Genomic DNA, 23732 nt, shown 5'->3' with positions numbered 1-23732 from the left:
TTGAAATGAACATACGTTTTTCGCTAAATACGTTGGATCATAAATTTACTCGCTATAAAATAATAACAAACTTAATTTATTTAATTTAAATTAGTCTTGTAAACATCTAAAAATATTCCTTTCCATAAAGTTACGAAAACGCTACAGTCGTGAATCGAAACGGAACTGAGCGATCCTCGTGATTGGTTGAATCCGCAGCCAATAGAAATTCAAAGCATAATCTTCAACGGTTTTCTGTAAACGTTCGTCTGTCCGGTGTCGAGTGATTATCTAAAAATAATTCAACAAAAATTACTCTTTGCAATTAATTTATCGGGCTGTGCAACTTTAGAAATAGAGTGAATAAATATCTACAAAACGGCGGCCGCCGTCTAGAACTGTGAGTAAAAAAAATTCATCATTAGAACAGCGTTTGACGCTCAGTCAACGTTCGCTTGTTTTGCCTCCATTTTTGGTCGTTAGAAGTGACGATTTTGAAATAGTTGTTTACGTTTTGTACAAGCGTTTCGTGTATGTGTTTAATTTATTAGTGCGAAAAGTAACACGTTTGACCAGTGCACGTGATTATTGATAATTGTTTCAGTACCTCCTACGTAATGGCGCCAACAAGGTTGGCTACAAAGCCGATCGGCGTCAATGAGAACTTGAATGGCATTTTGACCCATGGGATAACGACGAGGAGTAAGCAGTTGGCTTCTCTGAAAAGCCATAAAGATGGCTTGAAAGTCCCGAATAAAAGAAAAGCGGATAGTCCGCTAAAAGACATGACTGCAAAAAGGGCGGCATTTGGAGACATCACGAATGCTATCAACAAATCCTGTGCTAACAATGACAAAGACAAGATTTTGGCGGCAAAAAAAGTCACAGTGGAGACCAAGATGCTCCCAACACTCAAGGTTAATAACCTTCATTTGCATGCAACTTTTATAACGTGGGTAACATAATAAAAAAATGCATCAAAGCACAGTTCAATTTTGGATTGAGCTTGGCTTCTTTGCATTTCTTCCTGTGATGCAAAATCTATGTTACATTATATTTTTACAGTTAGTGTCATAATGAAGAGGTCAATGAACTTTCCCTTCAAATGTTTTTATTTTTATCTTGAATAACCAGTAATATAATAGATTCCATGTTTCCTTTACTTCTGAATCTTGACAATTCCTAGCAACAGATTTGTAATAATCTTTCATCCTGATTCCTAAATAATATTCATTAAAAATCTTTGAAAACACATTACTTACCTATATTTTATAATTTATTTTAGAGCGTCAAGCCACAAACCATACTCAATGGCAAAATATCCAAAAGCAAGACCCTGCAGAGGGTAGCTACAAATGCCTTGGAGTCTGTCCAGAAACATTTCACTAAGGACACAGCCAAACCAATCTCAACTCGGGCTCAGAACGGAATCCTCAAGAATATTGACAGAAAACTAGTGGATATTGACAGAAAACCAGTGGGAAAGGAAAACCAGAATCACAGCCAGACGTCCGTGAAGTCGGCGAAAAGTGACGTCTCTGGGGAGCGCTCTCTATACACAACTGCATTGGAAAATATGTCAGTAGCTTTCAGTTATCTTAACCTTTTTAGAATTTAAACAAATAACTTATCAAGTCACAATTATTGTTATGTACCTAAATTTTTTATTTTTATCATTATTGCTATCAGAATTTAGAGTAAGATATTTAACTATCAGTTTATGTAGGTCATGTGACGTAATATCATGTGTATGTTATTATTTACATTAGACATGGTACTTTATCATTTAATACCACACTTGAGTAATTTTAATACCACACTCTACTAATAATATTATCAAGTAATATCTTTAAAGTTAATAAACATAAACTTTAGTTACTTCAATCACATTTCAAGTTACCAAGATACCTCATGTAAGACCTTATCTTTCAGCAGCCCTTCTGATTCTACAAAAGAAGAATACAAAACCATTAGCGAACAACTAGACAAGGTGAACCTGGATGACACCATCAACAGATCCCTGGACGTAGAAACAGAGACCCCACACAAGGCCCCCAGCGATGTGGTAGACTTCGACCAGGAAAACTGGAATGATCCCTTCCAGGTTTCACACTACGCCATGGACATATTCAACTATTTAAAAAGTAGAGAGGTAAGTACTTGCTATTTCCTTATGTTTGTCCATGTTATCTATTGTTTGTTTATGTGTACATCCTTATGGTTATAGTGCTACATTTTTTTTACATTGAAATATTATGATAACAACACTAGTGTCAATTACAGTTTTCTGTATGATAATTTTATTGATAATGCAAATAAGGAAATGTATCGAATGGTGTAGATTTTATTAATTACCTATTAATCAGAGTGTATAATTTTCTGGGTATAGAATATTCAACTTGTAAGTTTTACTGAACTATTTGGGAAACTTGACCTTTACCAGCTGCTACTTCTGTTGCTGCCTGATCTTTATTTCATCCTTGCATCCTAACTGATTTTTCAATCAGGAATTTTTGAATACACCATAATACCTTGACATTGGGATAAAAAAAGTTATTCTTTATTTTGGTACAAGTTTGGCGTAACTGACGCATGTCCCCCTGTAAAATTGTAACAAAAGACTGTAAAATGAAGTGGCTAAGAAGCTGTCAGACAGATGGGATGACAAAGGACGCATTCTCGCCGCCCTAGTCAACAGGGCGTGCGAAAATTTGCCGAAGGGTGGGACCCACGGTTGGCACATGCTTAGCAAATATTTAAATTTACGATTTACCTTTTCTCACGTGAATTTCGTCGATAAACACTCGCCAATCGCTCAATGCAAATTGTGTATTTCTAGGATAAGCCTAGGCGCCGACCACCGACTTTTATATAGTTGGCCGATAGTTTAGTCGGGCAGTTAATCAGTATGGGCATGGAAGTGTGCAAATTACACCGATTTGGTATCGGCCGATTCTTAATACAAATTAAAATCGGGCCCGACTAATAGTCGGTGGTCCGCGCCTAGGCTAAAAGTAACCTATTCTGATCGTAGTATAAAATGAAGTCGCTCGCGCTGTCTGTACGCCTAGATTTTAATGCACTTTTCAGCAATAGATGTATGTGGTAGGTTTATGTGTATAATAAATACCACCCATGCAAAGTCGAGGCGGCTTGGTAGTGTTATTTATATTGAGTTACTTCACAAAATATCTACCAGTAAATCTAGTTCATCTAAAATCCCAACTAATATTATAAATGCGAAAGTAACTCTGTCTGTCTGTCTGTCTGTCTGTCTGTCTGTCTGTCTGTCTGTCTGTTACGCTTTCCCGCTTAAACCTCGCAACCGATTTTGATGAAATTTGGCATAGAGATAGTTTGAGTCCCGGGAAAGAACATAGGATAGTTTTTATCCCGGTTTTTGAAACAGGGACGCGCGCGATAAAGTTTTTCTGTGACAGACAAAATTCCACGCGGGCGAAGCCGCGGGCGGAAAGCTAGTGTATTGATACTTGTTTGCAGTGGCGGATTTACAGTTTTGCCGCCCGTAGGCTAGAGTGGGGTTGGATCTTTATTTAACTTTTATCTTCTGAAATCGAAATCTGAAATCTGCCGCCCCTAGGCTGCGGCCTATACGGCCTATTGACAGATCCAGGACTGCTTGTTTGTATGGGTTGTTGACAAACTTTACGTCTGTCTCTGTTTTGTTTACACGTGGTGTTCACACACTTAAAAATAATAAGAGTAATTTTTTCTCGTAGCGGCTATTCCCCATCGACGACTACCTGCAGCGGATGAACGGCATCACGTCCTGGATGCGAGCTCTTCTCGTGGACTGGATGGTGGAGGTGCAGGAGAGCTTCGAGCTGAACCACGAGACGCTGTACCTGGCCGTCAAGCTGGTTGACCTGTTCCTGGCGAGATCCTCGCAGCGCCCGCAGCGCCCACAGCTCAGCAAAGAGGAGCTGCAGTTGTTAGGAGCGTCGGCGCTGTTCATCGCTTCTAAGTTTGACGTGAGTTGGTTTTCAAATTGTTTACCTGGCGGTCAAGCTGGTTGACCTATTCCTAGCTCGATGAAGGTCGTTGACCTAGGATAGGAACAGTCCTAGCTCGCTCCTCGCAGCGCCCACAGCTGAGCAAGGAGAAGCTGCAGTTGTTAGGAGCGTCGGCGCTGTTTATCGCTTCTAAGTTTGACGTGAGTTGTTTTTCAAGTTTGGTTTAGTTCAGAAACTGGTCTTCTTTTCCTCGCGCGCTTGACAGAGCGCCCACGGCTCAGTATATATGAGCTGTAGTTGCTGGGAACTTCGGCGCTCTTCATCGCTTTTAAGTTTGACGTGAGATGCTTTACAAACTTTTCTGAAAACATTTGCCCTAGCAAATGAGTCGTCGCGAACGACAAAAAGAGAATCCAATTACCAAACTTACAACTTCTCTTCATCTTATGATTACGTGACCATACGTTAATGCAGTTACCAAATTCTTTGAAATGCATATCACGCTGTTCTGTTGTTAATGCTGCAGAAGTGTTGATATAGAGATGGGTTCAGTTACGACGAAACTTAACTTTTGATGACTACAATAAGAGACAAATCAGCGTAGCTAGAGAAATAATCGTACGGCAAACTAATGAGCTACAAGTTGTACCAAATTTTCCCCACTAAAAATCTCAATATCCTAGGAAGAATTTTTAGACAGCGCGTGTTCCACGAGTTAGAGCGTTATAGACTTGACCATAAAAACCATACAATCAACCATCTGAGACCGCCAGAATAAATTGTACAGTGTGACATCTTTTAGTAATAAATACTTTTTTACTTTTATTTACATTCAATGCATTTAACACTAATTATTTGAATTTTAATCGAAGTCAATCTCAAGATCTGCATCAGAACCTCATCCTGTTTCCAGGAGCGCATCCCGCCGCTAGTAGACGACTTCCTGTACATCTGCGACGGCGCGTACACACTAAGCCAGCTTCTCAAGATGGAGATGAACATCCTGCGCGTCATTGACTTCGACCTGGGAGTGCCGCTGTCCTACCGCTTCCTACGGCGGTATGCCCGGGTGAGAACACATTATAATTCTTATAGTAGGCTCTTTACTGGGCACTTAAACACGTCCCAGTATAGTGTGGTAGGCTTGACTTTGGAACAACATATCGGCTAGAGCTGAGAAGTGGCGGAAGACAGATCAAGATGGAGATGAACATCCTGCGCGTCGTGGACTTCGACCTGGGAGTACCGCTGTCCTACCGCTTCCTACGGCGGTATGCCCGGGTGAGGACACNGTCACTGTTACTCACAACAAATGCCGGTTTTCCCATTAAACTCCATAACGACACTAGTGATATCTGCCGAACTATTTGAGCTTTAAGCGTGGGATTTTTACAGCATGCACTTTTCACGGAGCGCTGATAAATGGCGTTGTTAACTCAATTTCTCCCAATTTCGTATAGTGACGGTTTGATTATGAACGTGCGACATTATAATTCTTTTAGTAGGCCCTATACTGGGCACTTACACGTCCCAATGTAGCGTGGTAGGCACCATTTTGGAACAAGCTAACGGATGGTGCTGTGAAGTGGCGGAAGAAGTTTCTTTCTGAATACAGTATTCAATTCAGTCTTACTATCAGTCACTAAGATATGTTACATTTGCTTCTTAGTTGAAAATGTTAGAAGTTATCACGATTGGCTGCTGCGCTGCGGACGCGTATCAGTTTATCGATATACCAATGACGGTACAATAGTAAATAGTAAGAACGATTCTTGGACCTAATAACGCTGCCTTTACGCTGTCCTGAAGCAGCATTGTAACATGTAATGTCTCAAATATGATTACTCTAAATAATACAACATTCCTACCTATGAGTTAATTAATCTAGACTTTGTTTTTGTCATTATTTCTGTGAGTAAATAGTAGTGGTGTTTTGGTTTTATCAATCGGCTAAATGAATCTCCTCCCATTTAGTTTGGTTTTATTGGTCAGGCGACCTCAAAAAGTAATCTGTGACCCTGTACAACAATCAGTCCGTCTCCGCAACCTAGACCTACTTTGTCTAACCAACCCAATTGCGAATCTTGTTGATAGTTGAAAGCGAGTTGAGTGATAGAAATTGGTCTTCATAAAGAATGACAATGGACATGGTCATAACACTTGTTTGAAAATAGCCACAATGAACAAAGAGATTGACTGGGATAAAAAACCCCATTCTTTTCCAGTTCTTTTGCTGTCCAAGTGGCATTGGTTTAGTCTAGATTCTGATTTACAATCACTCAAATTTCGGCGTGGTATGCGCATTACAGTATACTTTGATAGCTCTTAGGCTTAGATCAGACACGCGAGATAACCGCGCGGTTTCTCATAGGTGAAGCACTGAGGACGGTAACCGTGTGGTTACGGGTTTGATGCAATATGCCGCGCGATATTCGCCCTGTGTCTAAACCAGCCCCCCTAGACAAAATGCACTTTTTAATCGAATTGAAAATCGAGTCCGAATCCATACAAAAAAAGGCCTTACGACCACTTTTCGACCGGTTTGCGATTATAATGTGCACTTTGTCTAGACCAGTGGTTCTTAACCGGTGGTCCGCGGACCACTGGTAGTCCCTGGAGGCATTCGAAGTGGTCCACGAAGACATCGTAATAAACAAGTGACGTGACGTGATGAGTCGAGTCAACACAACGCAAACGGCGCACAGTGGGCGAGAAATCGACCTCCGCTTTCATAGGATTTTGAAAAAAAAAGTGGTCCCTGACAAGACAGAAATTTGGTAAAATGGTCCCTCGTGACTTAAAGGTTAAGAACCACTGGTCTAGACCCACAGGTATATACACTGGCTGGTGCCTCATCTTTCTTTAATCGTATAATTTCTATCCGCAGTGCGCCCGCGTGTCGATGCCGACGCTGACGCTAGCTCGCTTCGTGCTAGAACAGTGCCTGCTAGACTACTCGCTGGTGTCGCACTCCGACAGCAAGATGGCGGCCGCCGCGCTGTATCTCGCGCTGCGCATGAAGGCGCTCGGCAGCTGGACGCCCACGCTCGCCTACTACACAGGTGCGTATCTGGAGTAGTAACTACGCCAGTTGTAACGAAGGCTATCGTTTTTATACTTAACAGTTGGCACCCCTGGCGATTGACAGGACCTTACTCTACAGTGGCGCCATCTTGATGAGTCCAAATGCGATAGTCCGCCTACCACTTAAGCGCTCACCAGTTGGTGCCACTGTCTTCGCTACTAGCAAGTGACAGGACCTTACTCTACAGTGGCGGTAACTGGTAAGCGCTAAAACGATAGCCCTCATTCGTCTAGCGCGCCCACTGCAGTACGTCCAGCCGGGCTAGGATGCGCGCCGTGATAAAATCTTATCGTTGATTTTAAACGACAAATGTACGGGCTTATCGAGTAAAATAACGCAATAAAAGCTTATCACAGCGCGCATCCTAGGCCTAGAGCACCAGTTGCAGCTATTACGTGTGTCCAATTCGCTCATTGCAGTTTGTAATGCACCCACTACAAAGGGTTTTCGTCCATTGCAACGTGATTTTGCGGTGCATTCCTGTTGCCAACAGGATTTCGAAACCATGTTGGCTCCCCCATGGGGGACAACTGGACTGCACCGTCATTGGGTCCTTGCGCCTGCTGCAAGTTTCTTAGGACCCGCCATACTGGCGTTTTTTGAGCGTCGTCGTCTCGCTACTAGTGCCTGCACAACGTCGACGCGGTGCTGGCTCAGTATAATCGCGATACCAACGCTGAGAGACTGTCGAACAAGTGTGTTCGATTCAGTGGACCTAGTGTTGACCAATTGCATAGTTTATTGAAACCCGATTTAATGAAATCCTTGTATCTTTCCAGGATACACGCTCCAAGACATCTTGCCCATCGCGATGGCGCAGAACGCTACGCTTCACAAGAAACCCAAATCGGCCATCAGCACAGTACGCAACAAATACTCGCATACGATATTCTTCGAAGTCGCCAAAGTACCTCTCGTCGAAGACTCCACGCTCAGCAGTTGAGGCTCACCGACACTTATCACGCTGTAAAAACTTTTCAGGTGGGTCCCAATCATCCAATCCGTTGTACAATTGCTTCGTGTGTAGCGATACCAGTGATCGAAATCAAATAGCTTCGTAAGCGCCAGTGTGTTTGTTTACGCCTTTCGCCGGAACACTCGAATCGGGCTAGGGAGTAGCGTTTATTAGTTAATTAACAAATTTTAATCTAAGGCGCCCCTCGGACGCCGAGCTAATGTAAGATGGGCGGTGCCAGCGCCGCGCTCTCTGGCAAACTCTTGATTATGATCCGCCAAATGGAAGTTGACTAAAAATTCGTATAATCGAATCTCAGTTTGTGAATAACCGGCGCATTCGCTGCCGATGTAAAGTATTATTCCTACGTATTATAGGACATTTCAGTCAATTTTCGCTCGTTGGATACGATCGATAGATTGCCGCGCCTCAACCGAGAGCGTGGAGCCGCCGCCGCTAAAGTAGAACAAACTAGTAATGTAACTAGAACAATTAAGAATTAGTGTTGACGATTTACATTTTAATGCGGCGTTTGCATTAACGCGATTGTTATAATATTGAAAGTCGATATTAGCGTTTTTATGCAAAGTTTATTTACAACTTTTCTCAAAAGAAAGACTGATAAATTCTGCAAACGACGACGAGTCGGTTTCGCCGCTTTGGAGCATCGTCTCCTGAATGCCGCCCGGCATCGATCCCACCATTGACTCGAGGCTGACACCTCTGAAATGGAGTTAAAACCCAGTGAAACTAGGTATCGAATATTTATATCCAGTTTTGTTTGACAAAAAACTAAAACCAAAATCTCAGTCACCTCCTCACCGACGCTTCAATAGAACTCAACCAAAAATGTAGCCCTAATCCACATTCCAATATTGATATTTATCCGCCTCGCTTTATAGAAAAATAATTAGAATTACTGTCTTCCTATAGCGATTTAAAGGCGATAGGTATTTGGTATTGTAAACTTGTATATTTGTCGCATTTTAATGAACGCATAGCGTTACTGCTATGCAAAAAATTGGTACTTATTAAGTAAAATTTCTTATTTATAATAATGTATGGTATTTGACGTTGCGCAGCCGACGCGATAAATAAAATGCGAAAAGTATGCGCGCGAGTCGCACACGTGTGTCGCGACATGAAATTACTTCTCCTTGGACGTAATCAATGTGACAACTTGAACCGGATAAAACAAAGTGTATCGTTTTTATATACATGTAATATGTATTGTACTTGGCAAGCTTTGCTAATACTCTTTTAATTTTAATTATAACTATTATTAATGGATTTTGTAATGTTTTAATTAATTTACATAGTAATTATTGTGAGATTATTCGCATCAATGTCTTATGTTTTGTAATTTATCACATTTTAAAGAGTACAAAATATTGGAATGTTATTATAATGTTGTTCATTAATGGTAAGTTTTAGATTAATTTCACTTTTAAATCTGTTTTTCTTAATATCGTTTGTCATCTAATTATACAAAGGCAATGTAAAACTGATGTAAATAAACGATTTTGGTTTGTATTTCGGTTTTGATTTATAACCCTGGAATCACATTCGTTGTTACACTGTACCACTAAATCCTACAACTTTACATCAGCTATAGATGACCCACGCTGAACTGTCCCACCAAACTCAATGACAGGGGGGCGCTACCATCGTTCAACTAGATGGCACAAATCGGAACCAGCGATTCGGTATTGACGGTGGCGCCCCACTGTCAATGTCATCGATAGGACAGTTCAGTATTTTGGAACTAGTGCCTGAGGTCTGGGAGCGGCACGGGAGGGATGACATTGACTTATGACGTGACAGAGCATACAAATGAAAGAAATCCAGTGAGCTGAGTGCGAGTTTACATCAAACGCGCTCATTTTAGTTTTTGAGCGTTTCCCGCTAGGGGCGCTGTACAATCCGTCATACATTTAATGTCATGTTTGACGTTTCAAAAATACCCTTTATTGCCCGTGTTACAGTACTTATTATTATTCTGTGGTGTTACTACTATTCTTACTACCAGTAGTAATACCGGTAAAGTACCCGTCTTACTACTGTATTTGAAAGTTGTTAAAACAGCAATAAAATATTGCTAGTGTTACTACCGTTTAATTTTAATTACAAAAACAAATTAAATATACCTCAAGCACTCAGAGTAAATATTTTCTTTGCACTGCAGTGCAGTAGAGTTAAACGCTAGATCTTTGAACTCGAAATAATTGCTTGTCGAGTTGCTTATTAGAATTATGGTGCTTGAACTTATTAACATAGGTGTTGTTTTAAATAATAAGAAAACAAATAAGATCATGTTGTGATTTAATCACACTTGAAAACAATGGTAGTCCCGGAAGTTTCATTATTACTCCCAGACGAACATTACAAAAGATACAAAAGTACCTACTTACATATCGATAGGTACACAAGTGGGATAATCACGGGCCCAAAGGGTCATTCTGTAGCAACCAGGCAGCAAAATCAAAAAATATCTTAGACTTGATTTCCTTTTAGGCTGACATCGGTGACCGACGTCAGCGGCGCGCACGATTACACACTAGCCCCCCTAGACAAAACGCACTTTTTGATCGAATCGAAAATCGAATCCGTCAAAACTCCATACAAAAAAGGGGCTTTTCGACCACTTTTCGACTGGTTTGCGATTATAATTTGCACTTTGTCTAGACCCATAGTTCTATGTAATCATATGCCGCTGACAACGGCGTTGCAGTGTGGTGCTTCATAGAACATTGTGTTTATTCGTACGCTCGACCGATGTACGCGACCGACGTCAGCGTAGGAGGAAATAAAGCCTTAGAGGCACAGAAATAACGTTGATGTCTTTCGTTCTTGTTTCAAAATAATGTTCATCTAAATTGAGAACCAGCTTTTTACCTATAAATCCAGACGAACTAAATAAGATTATTCAATTATAGTTATACATTTCCGAAAATGCATTCGGATTTTTGGATAGCAAAACGAAAAGAATTCCTAAAAAATCGATAACTTTTGATCAAACTCGCCTAAATACTACAGGAATGACCCCAATTGGTTTCTATCCCGTCTACTTCGCTTACATTTGCCATACTCATTAACTATGTACGTAGTACAAAATATTACACATTAACATAAAAATGCAATTTGCAACAGCTCATACGGTGTGGTTGAGGTATTAAAAATTAATTACACCAAGATATTGCGGATTTCATTACAATATAAACTATTTCCAGTATTGATTCAGAAATTCATAGCATTTAAAGAAAAAGTACAATTTTTCCACGTCTCTCAACACACTTGATGGATAGTATTTGATTAAATTCAAATAACAACAGAGAAATGTACAAAAAACAAGTTATATGCAGTAAAAATACTGTTAAATTTGGTAACACAGGTAAATTACGCAATAAACACCTTGAAACTAACTTAAATGAATTTCCAAATACCGATGCTATATTTGATTAAAAAATCAACAATGAGCACTTTAATGTGGTACATCATACTTAAAATATTTTTAAATGGATTTATGCATAACTTGAATCGCTACCTACCCTACGAATTATGATATATCAGTATCATATAATAGTGGTTTTATAAGCTATGTGACACAATGAACACAATGGATGAATGCAAATCAATCACAAACAAAACAACTCCTTCATAACCTTCAATTAAAATAAATCAACGCTTACAATGTTTATTATATTATGATTTTAGCTCAACAATTTATTTTAATTTAATTGCGAAATGTCAATAATTTTATATAAATTAGCCGGCTAACAGCCTCACATTGTCGACCCGAGTCATTCAGTGTCAATGTTTGTGCAGGAGCGCATCCCAAAATCGATTCTAACGGTTCGGAGCAAAAGCTCCATACAAAAAACAACACGCTGATGTAATGAAGATAAATAATGTCAGCGCTTGCACATTCAGCTTGCTACACGCCCAACATGAAAGCGCTCACACCGCGTCAGGACGCTACGGAAGCTCACAATAAATAAATTCGGCGGTCAACTCAAAACTGTCGCAAACGATCACAATAAAACCAACGCTCTCACACTATGGCTACGTTCTTACCGATATTATATACAAGACCGCGCTCGGTACACTGAGCGCGGTTAAATATTTACAATAAAGTTTTGTATGCTTTGGCTATCGAGGGGGGGGATTCCCCGGGGGTGGGGGGCACTAGCTGGGTTCGGGGGATTTGTGACGGGGCGCGGGCGCGCGCGGGGAGACAGGTCGGAAGGTGCACTCAAGCTCGGAGTCAGGTGTTCCTGGCGTGCCGGGCGTGGAAGGCGTGCGGCGCTCTGTGCACATGCGCTTGGACAGCGGCGAGTCGGCCTCGTCGAAGCGCCGCTTGCCGCCCGCGTAGCCGCCGCCGCCTCGCCCCACCGGGCTGAAACTCGACGCTCGGATCGCGATCGGCGACAGACTCCGCCGCGTCGTGTATTTCCGCGTGGGCGACGGGGACACGACTGGTGAAAATCTGAAAGGAAAATCGTGGGTTTTAGCACATGGCCGTTGCAGTTTTTCTGATATTGTATCTAGGTAACTTAATAGGTGCAAAGAGTGCCGCAGTACAAATCCATCATTGGGGTGACGAATAAAGTATTTTTCCTCTAACCACCACCACATTGGTATTGACAGCTTGGCCAGCAATTGAATCCAACCAATGATGGTTAAATAATCCCTGGAGACAACTCGATTAGAATCCACGACAAGTCTGCTGATAGTCTGCCTCTCACTACTAGCATGAAAACACGTAAAAGGTTTACTTTCTTGTGAAATGTTATCAATGGTGGATAATGTAAATCTTAATCATTCAGGATGTACTCTGTTGTGTTTTCCAATAAAGATAACAAAGAGTTCAAAGTATATAATGTGTACCTAGTTTAAATTGGTTTATAAGGCATCAAACTCATAAACATCATAGAACAACCCTAAGCATATCTCAATTTCCCAAAGAATGCAATCTTCTTCACAATTACTTTGCTTTTTTTGAACAAGCAAATAGCAATACTTATTGATATAATACCTATCTAATCTAATCTCTAATAAAAGCTATCATTCACATCACAATCTTCTAAATCTATAGGCAAATAACGCCGATACCAAATAATTTCTCATCTAACTGACCTTCACATTGTTTTAAATTCTAACTTTCATAATATTATCTTATTGTTATTCTAGTTCAAAGTTTGCATAGAATACAGTATGTAACTTCAAAATCATTACAAGGCATTTAATTTTGCCAGTGACGCACTTTATAGTTATGTCAGTCACTGGCCCCGGGCATAAACCGATACTTAAAATTTTATGAAATAAACATACGCTCTTCGCGTTATTTAGGTATTGACTTTTGATCTCTACTTATTATAAAGAGGTAAACATAATTCTGTTTGTTTGCTGTCTGTTTGTATCCAGTATTATGACGTCCACTGCCAATTTTCCTGCTCTGTGGACCATCTTTTCTGTGACTGAAATGAAAGATAAATTGATGAAGAGTATCTGTGTAGCCTCGTCGATAATACTGGAGCGTGAGTTCCAGTAGCTGGATATGAAATTAGGCAGGAGTTTACGTCCAGCAGTGCGTTTGTTTCTGTTCCATATCTGATATGTCGTGCTCTTTTATCCAGCAGGGGACTGGCATTAGCTGAAATCAATGAGCAGTTACCTGTGTAGCCTCGTGGGCGAGTTCTGCAGGCCGGCCACGAGGGTCAGGTCCTCGCAGGACTGCCCCATCTGCATGGCGGAGTGCACCTCGCGCTCGTGCGCCACCTCGCGCGTGTTGGCCACGTCATCACACTCCTCGTCCCGCTTGTGGAGGCTACAGTACATCAGTGACTAGAATAATGATGATCAGCAGTATCTGTGTACTGTGTTACCCTAATATGCGAGTTCTGAAGCTCCGTCACGAGCGTGAGATCCAGTAGCTGGATATGAAATTAGGCAGGAGTTTACGTCCAGCAGTGCGTTTGTTTCTGTTCCATATCTGATTTGTGGTGCTCTTTTATCCAGCAGAGGACTGGCATCAGCTGAAATCAATGAGCAGTTACCTGTCCTTGTGTAGCCTCGTGGGCGATTTCTGCAAACCCCGACGAGCGTGAGATCGTGATCGTGAGGTTACCTTGATGAAAATATTAGGGTTCCTGCTTTGTGGCGCTTCTTGCAAGAAAGTTACACCCGTCAGTACCTCAGTAGTCTTTGTTTAGTTACCTGTGTAGCCTCGTGGGCGAGTTCTGCAGGCCGGCCACTAGGGTCAGGTCCTCGCAGGACTGCCCCATCTGCATGGCGGAGTGCACCTCGCGCTCGTGCGCCACCTCGCGCGTGTTGGCCACGTCGGCGCACTCCTCCGCGCGGAGTTGGTTCACGCGCGGCGTCAGTCGCGGCGCCCACGAGTTTTGCTGGAAGGAGATAATAAGCTTCATCATCATCATCATCATTTCAGCATTTCATGAACATAGGTTCAGCAGTGGTCGTCCTGTGCAATGTGAAAGGCCTAGGGGAGGCCTATGCTTCCCCTAATGACTTTCACATCGCACGGTTGGTAGCGGCTTGCATCAAGCGCCTTCCTTTATCAGGTTGTCGGTCACCTTGTGGATGGACGTCACACGCTGTTATAAGCTTACTTATAGGTAAAACAATATCAGAAGATTTTATGCAGATTCCAGACCAAGAGCTAATAATTGTGTGCAAACTTCAAACTACTTCAAACTATACAAACAGCGAAGATAAATGAAATGAAATAGTTTATTCAGTACATAGGCCCTTTCTGGGCACATATACACGTCCCAGATATAGCTTGCCCTACCGTCACTTCGGGACAACATATGGGCTGGTGCTGAGAAGTGGCGGAAGAAACTCAGTCACCTTTGTCAGCCTCTTCTTCAAACTAACTTAGCTCTTGGTGTGCTTTATAGAGGGTGCCGGGCGCCCGCATTATAGAGGGTGGCGAAACAAATACATTTCATGTTAGCTCATAAAAACGATATGATTTTAGAAATGAACGTCTGGTATTACGATTGTTAGTTGCTCTAGACAATATGTCCATTTTCCTGTCGTCTATCTCATTAAGGAGAATAAACCAGATTGAATAAAAAGTCAAAACTATGTTGCAGAGACGACATATTCAGTAAGTCGGCAATTCTAATGTTATGGGAGAAAATTCCTCAATCTACTGCATTGTCGACCATGCTTGCTGACCACGTATTGCTGGAAAATATTGCTAGTTTTCGACTATTTAAAAGAAGAATATGGAGGTTTCTTACAGTAGAATTGACAGGCGCGGAGAGCGGGCTGAAGCTGCTCCCGCTATACCGCCGCATCCGCGACAGGTTGTTGTTGGACAGCATGCTGAAGAAAGGGGCGCTTCTGTAACAAATTGCCTCATGTTCAATCTTTGACACGCGACAGTCACAAATATAGGACACTTTGTCATACAGCAGTGACACAGGGACGCAAATAAAACACTTTATTTCTCGTAATGTTGACCTCTGCCTACCATTCAGACTAACGCCCGTATTCACAAACGATACTCGCTTGTGAAGCAGCAAATCGAACGCACAGCGTTGAATAGAGCTTTGTGATTGGTTCATGTGTCACCCTGTGCGTCCACGCGCACTGTGAGACCTCATAGTAAAGTTTGTGAATACGAGCGTAAGTATTATAGATCTTGTAGTGAGCACTGCAGTAAATATTTATTATTTTATCATACTAAATTTTATTGTGAATGGACAGATAAGAAACATTCTCTCTTGGATTAAGTGTGACACATGCACTGAGAACAAGATTAAGCACATACTTAGCAAAAGATTCTCAAAAGACAAAAGGTTTTTATGTAAATATAGAGTCTGGTGATTATTGATTTATATTATCTACCCACTAGAACTGCTCAAGGCATAAACAAGCAAACAAACAATTTGTTTTTACTGAGGTATTAAAACATCATAAAAGGATGTGGAATGTATGACCTCACAGCTTAGCATAATGCCTCCCACTTGCACTAATCATGTTATGTGCAATCGCCATTTACATTAATCAACATCATACAAAATCCAAATTATGGTTTCTCCTTGGGCTTGTTATGTTATGTTAGTAATATACCACGAAATCGTATTATGCGGGTTCAATCAGGGCTAGGGTTGCCAGGTCCAAAATCACAAAAGCCGGACTTTGTGTTTCATTTGGCCGGAGATTTTACCCTAAAAGCCGGACATGTGCAATGTGCAATTAGTGTCAGCTCATGAGTGAGTACTATCATCAACGGTTGCTAACCAACATCCTGATGCGTCCGCTTCATATGATTCTGTGGGCTCGACTTGCGCCTGGCGCGGCAACCAAATAAAAAGCCTAACAAAAGCCGGACAGGCCGGACAAGGCAATATTTGGCCGGACAAGACCCTAAAAAGCCAAACATGTCCGGCTAAAGCCGGACTCCTGGCAACCCTAATCAGGGCTAAATATACACAAAATATTACATATTAATGTTGGCATTAAACCTTATCCTAAGCACATGTCTATTAATTCATCAATTTATTTCTAAGAACTTCCTGTAACATGCAGACATCTTGATATGAGGTAATGATTGATTTTTTTCAATAGTTGCTCAATAACATGGAAGCTAATTTACCTGACATATTTAAGAAATTACTTACAAGTTAAAGAATAATGTAAACTCACCAATGTAGCTGTGTACAGTTTCACTGAACAAACATATTTATGAGTTAAATAGCCACATCAATTATTTTAATGTGCAATATTTTTGACTGCATAACCACAATACACAAATCAGCAATAATGACCACTTGATATGTGGCTGCAGCCTTCTTGATGAGTGCACACTTTTATTACCAATCCAACCACAATGTTATGATTTACATGGCAACACAAACCATAATAATAACAGCAGGCAAGTAAATGCATATTGAAATAACAATTGGTATGTGTTAATAAATGTTTTGATAAATTATTGTTTATACTAAACACTCTGTAGATAGTGATGTTTACTGTGCAGGTTAAATAAAAACCTATTAACACAGAGTAGGGAATGATACCAATTTTTTTATCTAATAAAAACATTCAATTACAGGCTAAAGAATCATGTTTTGTAACATGTTTTACAATTCTAGGAATGCCTGCTTTATTTTTAAAATGTAATGGATCGTGGAATGTTTATTAATTACATCTGTAGCATTAGCAATATGTAATTACATGATAGATATGATTATTATATGCTACATATATTGCATGCTGCATGATGAAGCAAAACATGCAATTATTTTAGCTGTAACAACTGTATACCATGTTTTATACCATGCATGTTTTATTCTATTCTATTCTACAAATGTGTTATTTATGGAAACAGCAAATATGGTTAGAATGAAGGTGTTAGTGTAACCTGACACTGGGCAACTGAGAAGTCTTACATAATTCTTAATTTTTGGTGTAACATGCATAATATAACTACTACTACATTACCTTTTGTTTTTTTTTTTAATTATACTTTAAATTACTAATTGTGTCTCAAAAACAAAAACTTTAAATCTACTAATTTTATTGTCTCTCATAAATACATCAAATATCAATGTTGCAGACACTGCAAAAATCAGGGATGAGGTTACTTATGTGGCTGAGACAAGTTGAGACTGTTAAATAATTATTTGCAAAAGAAAATAGCAATTCTACTACTAAAGTCACTTACTTGAAGTTCCGTACATTGTAAGTAAATAACTATTTTCAAAACTACATAAATCAATACGGTATACATGATAGCGCACTGGACAAAATGTAAAAATAATTTAAATTCATTTTCTTTTACAACAACATGGATTTAGGTGATATCTTGCATGTTGAGAATAGGTACCTACTTTATTTCCAAGATTACTACGAATCATAAAAAGTCCTCATAACATATGCAGTTTTAAACTACCTTGTGCACTGTACATGTGAATGTTTCAATGATAATTAATTTGACTTTGTGACACTTGAGTCAGCTTCTACACATCAATCTTAATCAGAAGATATTCTAAGAAATTCATATCGAGTACCAGTCAAAATAAGTCATACCAATCCTGTCAGTGAAATTACAAACCAAAACAAACAATCTTCACATACATATAGAATTGGCAAACATGCTCTAAATGACCCAATATACTATAAAAAGGACACACTGCAACATATATGACATATTGCTTCAGAAATACATGTTATTTTTCAGTCTGAAACCTGGCAATACTTACTTATTAGTCAATATCAGTGATCCAATACCATAAATTTACATTTTAAGCTGAGATTAGAAAACAAGATGCAACCAGGTGACAATAGGGGTAATATAATAGAGCACAGACTGAATAATGCATGAAATAGCACTAAGCACAGGCATGGCACCTACGAGCCACCACAGCACTTGTCAAAAATAGGCACTCAGCGTAGCAACAACCACCCGGATGCCTCCCTCAGGCGTGTCGTTACCTCCTTCAGCACGTTACCTGGGCGCAGTGTTGGTGGATGGCGAGGTCACCGCTGTAGAGGCTGCCTCATTGATAAGGGGTGCGCTGCTGCACCTTTTCAGTAAGTTAGGAGCATCCACATCCATTATCTTACGGCCACCATTCGTTCACTGACGTACTATGTAGTTATACACATCGGGTCTGCCGACACGATTAGCGCTCTACAGTTTATGTAACACTGTAAGTGCACTTACAACAACTATAATAAACGAATTTATCTACTTTTAGGGCTAATCAAACATAATTTACGACGCGTAAATGAAAGGATAACACAAAATAAAATGAAAATACGCTACTTGAAAAGCTAAAAAGTGGCTCGAAGCTGACCTGTCAAATCAAATCGCCGCAGTAAAGTATCGTTCAAGTTAAAAATATTTACTTCTATGAAAATCAATCTTTGTTAAAAACGATGCTATATTCTATTCATCGACATCTGATGAATTAATTCATCAAAATAACCTTCTTAGTTAATTTAGAAATGTATTATAAATTCTTTTAATGGCAAAATATTGGCAGATTTACGAAGTCATAAACAAAATAGTTATGAACGCATCCAAAACTAATGTCATAAATGTGAGCAAAATGCACTCCGATGTACGCATTTCATGATTTATTTGAATCCACGAACACCAACGAACACAGAGCAATTTCAAGATTGTTTTTATGACACAAAATATGTGTGTCGTAGCATACGTAGAATGAAACGTTTGTTATTTATTTGGTTAATCCGGTTGGAATGTGTACGGACAGTGCACCATATTTTTTGTATTTTTTAAAATTTAATTTAATAACATAAAAATCCGTCGATGTATTTACGGAGGAGGTAAGATTATTTTAGTAGAAGTACAGTGTGAGTAGATGAGTTTTACTTCACTCATCACAATTTGTAAGTACCTTTAAAATATTCTTAAAATATTACTATTTACTCTTCAGCACTACACTGAAATACTTTGTTGCGGCAATAGTCGGTGCCGCTTTTTATTGTGAGTGGTTCATCTACATCGTACAGCCCCGGTATTGGCAGGGGCTGGAGTGCATGGGCTATGACGCGACATGCACTAAGATATTGTTCATCGCGGACCCCCAAATTCAGGGGGACCTTGCTGTTTCGCCGCCTCTCAGCTACCTTTACAATTGGGATAGCGACCGGTGAGTTTACATTAAGCTATTTCTACCACTTTTTAATCCAATTCTTCATAATCATAATCTTATCATAATTTTTTATGATAAGTTCCATTAATGTCCATAATCTCTTTGTAAATGTTTTTATAACACAGTTTGGTGTGATAAAAGGATGCATTAATTTTATTAACCTAATCCAGTACCAACTTATGACATAATATTTTATATAACGTTAATTTATAATTTTTCCAGATATCTCAAGTCAACATTTGCAGTGGCAGTGAACCAGTTCAAGCCAGATGTGCTGGTGTACCTGGGAGACCTCATGGACGAAGGCTCCGTGTCCACAATGGCTCAGTTCCACAGCTATGTCAAGAGACTGTCGGGGATATTTGAAGTCACTTATCCTGTAGTGGTATGATACATTTTATAATTAAAATAGTAATAGAGAATTAAAATAATAGACTGAATAACTGGAATAAATAATTATTTTTTGAATTGGAAACTTAGGTGTTTTATCCTTTCCAAACATAGAATAGTAAAGAAACCATAGTGTCTTGTAATAGCATAAAAAAATATAATTAATTTAATTACAGCAAGTATGGCTGCCCGGTGACAATGACATTGGGGGTGAAACTGAACCAATCAAGCAAGACAAGGTCAGAGAATTTGAACAGGTCTTTCACCAGCCGTCTGTGATCACATACAAGAATATATCATTCTACAAAGTCAATGGGATAACACACACCGTACCAAAAGCTCTGGAAGAAGACGAAAGCAACTTCAAAATTGTAGTCTCCCACTATCCCATTACAATAAGGCATATTATTGGGCATAAGGTAATTGTGTATCAATTTCTATGATGTTTTATTTCTAAATGCAATTACTGCATTTTATACATCATTCAATGCTAGTGTCTCTAAATAATAATTTTCACTAAAATTCTTTGGATACTGAGAAATAAGATGTATTTTCTCATTACAGGTGAATGATGGAATACGCCCCAACATATATTTTTGTGCTCACGAGCATGAGTCCAAGTATGTGAAACAGAGCAAAGACCTGACACACAGAGAAACATACCCTCTTTATGATGAGAAAGTGTTAGAAATAAGTACTGATGAAGAAAAGCTGTATGAAATCTATGTGCCAACATGTTCTTACAGAATGGGCACAGTCAATATTGGCTTTGGAGCTGCTATATTAGGTTTGTTCACTCATTTTATGTAAAGAATCAGATATAATCGTCTTATCTAGGTAAATTACCTAACCTAACCTAACCTATTCTTCAAAACTCTTTGCAGAAAACAACAATCAAGACATGAGGTACACAGTCTTCTGGTCTCCAACAAGGTTTCCATATTTACGCTTCTATTTGGCTGTTTTGATATGTCTCACAGTGTACTGCCTCCTTTACTGTGCAGGTAGGTTATTCAGTCGATTGCCCAAGCATAAGGCCCCAAATGCTGATAAATTGCCACTATTGGACCGTATTTAGTATTACAGATAAATAAACCCTAGGGGCACCTTAATGTGATCCTATTTTTAGCATTCCCTAATGACTGATTTATATTAAAAAGCAATATTAAAATCTCCAGAGTTTTAAAATCTTATTTATGTTAGGAATTTAAATACATACTTACTAATGAGTAGGTATTATTTTATAATAATGTACAAATACTTATTCCAGGAAAATATTTTAAAATTAAGAGCTTTTAGCAAAGTGTGTTTAAAAATAATAATATGAAATGCTTGTGCAGTGTCTATTATAGTTTTCGGGCGTCTATTCCGCCCTTGCCGTCTGTAAAGATGAATATTCCATGACTATCAACTTGTTAATTTTGGAAGTTTAAAATACTTTAGCAAAATAGTGGTGAATATTTTATAATTTAAACAAACAGGGTAACAATTCGATAACTATGAGCTGAATTACAAAATATTGTTTCCAAATCAACTATTATCCATTATTAAAAATATTAGTATAATTAGTTAGTATATCCCGTATTGCATATTAGGCAACTGTGAATCTCCTCTTCACTGAGTCTCATTACACTATAAGAGAGAGAAGCTTCAGTTGTCGTGATTTCTAATTATTTATGAAAATTGTGCATGTTGTGTATTTAACAAAACTATGATAGTAACTTAATATGTATAAGAACATTATTTTTGGTAACAACTTATAAAAATTGCATGCCAAAGTGTTGTAGAAAGAATAACCCATATAATATTTTGTCTTGGTTTATCAGTAAATTACTATTTTTGTATAGTAAGTACAGTATTTTTGAAGAGTATTAAATCCATTTATTATTCATAGTGTTAATAGTATAACAAAATACAGCTGATTGTGGTATAATAGTAGTTTATTTACTGTAGTGTTATAAAAATTAATAGTTTATACAAATAAATTATCTTTTTTAATATTTTCATTTTTTTTTCTTTACACAGATATTCCCTTTTCCTTCAAATATGCAGCTAAAAATATTGTCAGTATCATGTAAATATTTTGTATTATAAATGACTTAAAGGCTGAAATAAATAATGTTCTCATTAACAAATTGATAGCACCTGTAAGGAGATTTGCTACTAAGAAATATACTAGCCCATTGCTATTTATAGCAGATATGATTAAAGGAACATGAAACTGTAGGTCTTTATTTTGGAACTGCACTTCAAGGAAGTACATTATCATCATAATAACTACTAGAACAGTTTGTAGATAAAAGCAGTAGCCAGCATTAGCTAAAGTTCGTGATGCTGGGCTGTAGAAATGTGCTGTAACTGCTAAGAGACTCATAATAATGCTCAAGAACATAAGTTTCAGCTGAACGTTATATTTCTGGACTGTATCCTTTTTTATTTCAGACTTTAAATATGCTGCAAATAAATACAAAGATACATATCCAAGACTGGATGATATACCTTCTCTGTTAGCATTTATTATATTGGTGCGAGGAGTATTTCCAAACACCCACTGCTTTAATCCCAAATGTAACATACTTTCATGGAGGCCCAAAATCACAAACCCACATAGAATTGAATTATTACAGTAGTATAAAAGTACAGTTGATATAAGTTTGCAGATTGCTACAGTGAAAAAGAAATTCCAGTGTACTCCATATTCAGTAACATGTTCTTGGTAGTCCAACTGCTTTACAGAAATAAATCTGGCCACTCCGAGACAAATTAGTATGGATAGAAACTTGATGTTGCCTTTGAGTATTGAGGGCAAGCTCTGGTTGCGCAAGTCTTTATGAACCAGTCCACTCATTAGCACAAACAGACCCACCCCTGAGTCCATAACACTAAATCCATACTTTTCAGTCTTGGCCAAGTACCTAGGAAAGCTTTGAAAATCCACAGCTAGAATACAAAATACTGTCATCAAATACGTTAACCCTCTCATCAAAGATATGGAATGTAATTTGCTAGTTTTAAAGTAGTTTTTTGTGTTAAAAGTCTTGTGTATCTGTAGTTTGGGATAGTTTAACATAATTTTGGTAAGTAGCATTGTAGATACAATACAATTTAGTAAATACATGTATTCAGATAGTGTAGTACATGAAATTATGAGTGGCAGTACGATAAGAAAGTATTCAAGTATGTATTGTAGAGGTTGGGGACGCTTCGTTGATAACGAACAAAAGAGCGAGCACTGCACGGTGAAGAATATGTACAGGAACGTGTGGGTCGCCGTCGATCCGTGGTTATTCGTCATGAACGACTCGTGGTACTTCTTGTATTCTGTAGCGTTCATTTTCAATAGTTTTTCGTCCATTATATCTTCGTTTGTTTACGGAATTATCCAAAGCAATCATTCGCAATTTTTATAGAATTAACAGTATGTTCTGCACTGTCAGCTACTCTGGGTATGTTCAGTAATAATTTTGCCCACAAATAACACGATTCTGATTAAAATTTCATACACGAAATCAGATTTTAAATCAACTTGCGTAAACAAAACATAACCTAAAACATCTCTCAGCTGATAGTTATGTCAATGTCATTTTTGACGTATGATTGTTGCGTTCAGAAATCTTTCCCAAGAACAAAGAAGGTCCCAAAGATTCGGAGTGTGTGAAATGAGCGGGAAAGGATGCGTGTGGATGGGA

General features: G+C 38.9%; 4 protein-coding genes across 6 annotated transcripts; 2 read left to right on the top strand and 2 right to left on the bottom strand.

The window, feature by feature from the left end:
* Positions 1–210: 210 nt before the first annotated feature.
* Positions 211–8701, top strand: CycB3 (cyclin B3). 2 transcript variants are annotated; one of them, XM_028313216.1, is made up of 8 exons: positions 211–379; positions 584–896; positions 1265–1557; positions 1915–2131; positions 3720–3971; positions 4867–5022; positions 6841–7015; positions 7818–8701. In XM_028313216.1, the coding sequence occupies exons 2-8, from the start codon at positions 597–599 to the stop codon at positions 7979–7981; spliced, it is 1557 nt and encodes a 518-aa protein (XP_028169017.1). In that variant the 5' UTR covers positions 211–379; positions 584–596; the 3' UTR covers positions 7982–8701. The 2 variants fall into 2 exon arrangements, with proteins under 2 accessions (XP_028169017.1, XP_028169016.1); XM_028313215.1 differs by having other exon boundaries at positions 1912–2131.
* Positions 8702–10298: 1597 nt separating this feature from the next.
* On the bottom strand, positions 10299–18854 carry LOC114359002 (uncharacterized). 2 transcript variants are annotated; one of them, XM_028313221.1, is made up of 4 exons: positions 18481–18854; positions 15262–15364; positions 14210–14397; positions 10299–12479 (listed from the first exon to the last, which is right to left on the bottom strand). In XM_028313221.1, the coding sequence occupies exons 1-4, from the start codon at positions 18585–18587 to the stop codon at positions 12179–12181; spliced, it is 699 nt and encodes a 232-aa protein (XP_028169022.1). In that variant the 5' UTR covers positions 18588–18854; the 3' UTR covers positions 10299–12178. The 2 variants fall into 2 exon arrangements, with proteins under 2 accessions (XP_028169022.1, XP_028169023.1); XM_028313222.1 differs by having other exon boundaries at positions 15262–15361; positions 18481–18853.
* A 382-nt stretch (positions 18855–19236) lies between these two features.
* Positions 19237–22335, top strand: Mppe (Metallophosphoesterase). The gene is made up of 6 exons (XM_028313224.1): positions 19237–19324; positions 19435–19650; positions 19876–20038; positions 20220–20462; positions 20608–20830; positions 20928–22335. Exons 1-6 carry the CDS (start codon positions 19308–19310, stop codon positions 21119–21121), a joined length of 1056 nt encoding a protein of 351 aa, XP_028169025.1. The 5' UTR covers positions 19237–19307; the 3' UTR covers positions 21122–22335.
* LOC114359003 (phosphatidylinositol-glycan biosynthesis class W protein) lies at positions 21717–23611 on the bottom strand. Its single transcript, XM_028313223.1, has one exon. The coding sequence runs from the start codon at positions 23396–23398 to the stop codon at positions 22061–22063; it is 1338 nt and encodes a 445-aa protein (XP_028169024.1). The 5' UTR covers positions 23399–23611; the 3' UTR covers positions 21717–22060.
* Positions 23612–23732: the final 121 nt, after the last annotated feature.

This window comes from Ostrinia furnacalis, unplaced genomic scaffold, assembly GCF_004193835.3.
Source record: "Ostrinia furnacalis isolate ACB-3 unplaced genomic scaffold, ASM419383v2 OfSCF4162, whole genome shotgun sequence".
Taxonomy (NCBI): Eukaryota; Metazoa; Arthropoda; class Insecta; order Lepidoptera; family Crambidae; genus Ostrinia; species Ostrinia furnacalis.
Note: the sequence above shows the minus strand (reverse complement) of the source record. Positions and strands in the feature narration are given on the sequence as shown.